A 4,169-nucleotide genomic window follows, 5' to 3' on the forward strand; every position below is an offset into this window, starting at 1 on the left:
ACACACACACACACACACACACACACACACACACACACACACACCGGTGGTAAGGGTCCCTTCCCTGAATGCACGCAGGCGCGTCTATGGTTGGACTCTGTGTCAGTCCCCTGGTCCATGCAGGTTAGGAAAGGAAGCCCCACTCACCCCAGGACTTTGGCTACAGGCCTGTGCTTCTTTCCCGGCAGCGCCTTGCCCTGAGCGTGGTGGCCATGGTGACAAAGGCTCTGCTAGGGCCACGGCGACGATGCTCTTGTCCTCCTGGGACAGTGGCTCCAGGAGGCCTAAGGCCGCCCACTCACCCGCTCACAGGGCCCTTCTGCTGTGGGGTCACCTCATGCACAGCCACAGAGTGGCAGCCTGGCAGCGCCCCCTCATGTGCCCCTTTCAGGGTCCTAATCTCCGGGCATGTTAGGCTGTGGTCTGATCACCAAAGGTCCGCAGTTCACACCCCAACAGCCGCCCGAGGCAGGAAGCATGAGGTGCCGTGCTCTGTAAAGACCTGCAGCTTCCCGGACACCTCCGCGGGGTCGTGACGAGTCAGGATAGTCAGGATTGGCGAGGGCAGCGTCCTTGCCATCCCTTCCTCGCTCTCCCAGACAGGCCGAGGGGGACGGGAGTGGGTGCGGCTTTCATGGGGACTCCCCCTCCCTCCAGACCACTCGGAGCCTGTCTGCTGGTGCCTGGCAGAGCCTGGACCTGCCCCAGGGGTCACCCTGGGCTGAGGGCTCTCCTAAGCTCCTTGGGGAGTACTTGCAGGGTGTCCAGGAGAGAGATGGTGGAGGGAGGGCTGGCTGGATGCCTGACTCCCTGAACTTCAAAGGTGCCCCCCACCCCACCCCACCCCGAGTTGGAGGGAAAAAGGTCCCACTGTAAAATAGTCGGGGGGGCGGGTGTTGGTGACTCAGCCCTTGTGGGGACAGGGGAGGGCCTCTCTGGGGAGCAGTAGGAAGGTGGTGGGGTGCAGAGCAGGGCAGAGAGGTAAGCCCACGATTCTGAAGCCTCTTTTCACCCCCTCTCCCCCCAGCACCTGCTGCTCGAGGAGATGGATGAGATGGGGAACTGGCCCCCCGAGTGAGGCGGGGCCCAGGCGGTCTTGGGATGACTAATGACCTGTGTCTGCAGGGTGTGCGGTCCAGCGCTGTCCCGCCATCCAGATTGGTAATAAAGAACCACTGTGCCCTTGGCACCCACGCCTCATCCTCAGTGTCGCCGCCACCTCGCCCCTGCGCCCAGGAGGCTGCCAGGGCCCGGCTGTAGAGCACTGGTTGGACCTTGGGCGCCACAATTGACCATGCTGGGGGTGAGGCCGAGGTGGGGCTTTGCTCCCAGAGTGCTGAGAGGCCATGCTGCCCCCCCCCCCAACAAGAGGGAGGTGCTCCTTGACACCCCTCCCCCTTCCAGTTCTCAGGCCTCCCGGAAAGGATCCGGGAATTCTCTAACAGGAAGTTCCTGCCCGGCCAGCTCGGGGACAAAGCCAGGAAAGCAGCCCGGGCATCGGGCATCGTGGGGGCCGGCCTCAGCTATTTAAGGCCCCTGACTCCGGGAGCAGCTAGGGGGCAGCCCGACCCACCCCTACAGGCCCATGGCAGGGCGGGGGAGGGCGTTGGGGGTGGGCCTGGGTTGGACACTGGGGGTTGCCGTCCACCAGGAGGTTGCCTTTCCAGAGGACTCCCCCAATTCGGGCCCCCTGTCGGGGAGCCACTCCCCAGCAAGTGTATGGAAGCGAGCAGCCCCCCATCACTGTCACCAGCCTGAAGTCCAACTGTCTACCCCTCTTAATCATGACCAGGTTCGAGGCTTATTAGCTAGATGACCCCACAGCGGGAGGCTGGGGTGGGGGCTGGCGCACTACCCTGGCCTAGCCCCAGGGCTGCAAGGTTGGGTGAGGGCTGATGGGTGCAAAGAGAAGGGGTGGAGAGACTTACAGGGGCTCACAGCAGGTAGGGTCCCTGCCTCGGCTCGGAGCTGGGGACCTGCAGAAAGGCCAAGCTGGCTGCCCCCCTCCCCCATCAGCTGGGAGCTGGCCTGTGCCCAGATGACGCACCTGAGCCTGGGTGCCCTGCTAATTGTTTCTGCTCTGAGGGCAGGCTGCTGTGGAGGAAGCTAGAGGGCAGCCTGCCCAGCGGGCACACAGGGAGGGAGGTACCATTCCTTCCGGCCTAGCCCCCTTTAAAAAAATTTTTAATCACTTTATGGGGGGGGGGGCTCTTTCTTAACCCTTCGAGATCCCTGCCCATCCTGAGGAGGGGAGCTGCAGGTGGAGCATCTCGGCCCTCCTCACCAACTCAGGCACCTGGCCGGCGCGCTCCGTTCCCTCCCAAGGAAGGCTTGGCCCTGGAGAAGGAGAAAGGGGGCGACGAGGAGACGGAAGAGGACAGCGTCTTTAACTTCTGTGTCCCCGGCATCGTCCCTCTCCAGTCGCCGCTGCATAAGACCTTTCGGTCGACAGATACCGTGGGTAAGTTCGGGGCCACTTCCTTCAGCAACGTGGCCCTCCTACAACCAAGGGAGCCAGCCCCGCAGAGACGAACGGTCAGGGTGCGATTCCAGTACTTACCACCAGGTGGTGCCAGACGACCACCCCAGACAGGCCACCTACGCATTGCCTTGGATGCCCTGCTAGGTGTAACCTGCAAGAGAAGGGGTCTCCCTGCTCCGTCTAAGAGGTAGCAAGGTGGGGGCCTGTGATGGGGCAGAGGCTCCTGCAGCACCCACCTTTCTTCAGCCTGCATTAGGTGGGCCAGAGGCTGCTGCCTACCGGGGGAAGCTTCCTGCATGCCTGATTTTCCCATCATGCATTGCTGACAGGTCCCGCGCAGCCCCTCCCTGCAGCATCTCACACAAGGAGGGCAGCTGGTTCACATCCTAAGGGCACTGCTGGCATTCCTATACAAGAGGGCTCCCCAAAACTGGTGGGGGAATTCCGTCATCTCTTTATGGGACTTTCATTTTGATGCTGCCTTCTTACCCGAAGCAATGGGCCAGACCCGGATCTAAATGCTTTTCACATGATATAGACCGGCCCCCCTGTGAGGTGGGTCCAGCCCCTGCAGTGTGTAAGCCAAGGCACAGAGAGGGTCAGCCGTTTGTCCAAAGTCACACGGCCAGTAAGTGGCCGAGCTGGCCCTTGTCCCAGGCTGTTTGGGTTCAAACCTAGATTTATGCTCTTGAGCTGGCGGCCGGAGGTGGGCACCGGTCTTCCTACTTGGGGAAGGCCTCTGGAACGCGAGCGAGCTTCCGCAGGCAGGCCGGGTGGCAGGGAGCCCCTAGATGGAAGGAGGAAGGGCTACCGAGCAGAGGTGTCTCAGAGCTGGGGTGAAATCCAGAGAGCGGGAGGGAGCGCCCTCTCTCCTGTGGGTCCCCGGCAGGGGACACTGCTCTTCTGTTGTGCCCCGCCCACCTCTCTGGCTGGCAGGCTTTGTGGAGTCGGAGCTGAAGATGCTGCTGGCCGTGCGGCGCGAGTCCCGCCTCTGGAAGATGGGCGCCCAAGAGGGCCGGGAGCTGCTGGCCCAGCCAGAGATCACCCTGGAGGAGGCGGGCATTGTGGATGGCCAGGTCCTGCCCCACCCCGCCCCACCCGGGTCCCTCCCCCTGCTCAAGGGCCCTGGGGAGAGTGGGGTGGAGAACTCTATCTCCCCAGGGCCTGGCCCCTGGCTCCAGGGACCCAGTGTCAGGGTGTGCATGTCTAACAGCCATGCATGCTGGTTCTGTTCACTGATGACCGCAAGGTCAGCAGTTCTGAACCACTGGTCGCCTCGGCGGCCAGAGGATGGCAGGGCTTTCTCTTCCCACAAAGAGTCACATCTCGGAAGCCCACTGGGCCGCTCTACCCTGGCTGTGGAGCCCCTACGAGCTGGCAGCGGCTGGGCGGCAGTGGGTTGGTTGGCGGGCTGCCATGCACCTGCTGCATGGCCTTGGACAGGTCCCTTCCTCTCTCTGGGCCTCAGTTTCCTCATCTGGTCTGTGGTGGTGGTGGGGTGCCTCTCTAACTCAAAGAACGTGACAGTTCAGGTCTCAGTCCCACGAACACATGTACCCCACTCCCACAGACACATGGATGCAGGGGGATGACCCCACTGGCTGGGGTCCGGGACCACCCGCCTGCCTGCTCACCCACTACACACACACACACACACACACACACACACCCCGACACCGGTGGTAAG

At 62.7% G+C, this 4,169-nt stretch overlaps 2 protein-coding genes across 2 annotated transcripts in view; both read left to right on the forward strand.

The window, feature by feature from the left end:
- Window positions 1–1,165, forward strand: part of LOC101656402 (gametogenetin-binding protein 1-like) — a 6,015-nt gene extending 4,850 nt beyond the window's left edge. The window contains exon 7 of the mRNA XM_045292761.1: window positions 1,028–1,165. Within this exon, the coding sequence (XP_045148696.1) occupies window positions 1,028–1,078 (51 nt within the window). The 3' untranslated portion in view covers window positions 1,079–1,165. The remainder of the gene's footprint in view (window positions 1–1,027) is intronic.
- Window positions 1,166–1,294: 129 nt separating this feature from the next.
- The window catches only part of ITPR3 (inositol 1,4,5-trisphosphate receptor type 3), a 119,362-nt gene continuing 116,487 nt past the window's right edge, over window positions 1,295–4,169 (forward strand). Inside the window, exons 1-4 of the mRNA XM_045292288.1 lie at window positions 1,295–1,303; window positions 1,405–1,506; window positions 2,293–2,461; window positions 3,419–3,616. Of these exons, the coding sequence (XP_045148223.1) occupies window positions 1,295–1,303; window positions 1,405–1,506; window positions 2,293–2,461; window positions 3,419–3,616 (478 nt within the window). The remainder of the gene's footprint in view (window positions 1,304–1,404; window positions 1,507–2,292; window positions 2,462–3,418; window positions 3,617–4,169) is intronic.

Source organism: Echinops telfairi, unplaced genomic scaffold, assembly GCF_000313985.2.
Source record: "Echinops telfairi isolate 266 unplaced genomic scaffold, ASM31398v2 ScPeMD7_655;HRSCAF=1070, whole genome shotgun sequence".
NCBI classification, from domain to species: Eukaryota; Metazoa; Chordata; class Mammalia; order Afrosoricida; family Tenrecidae; genus Echinops; species Echinops telfairi.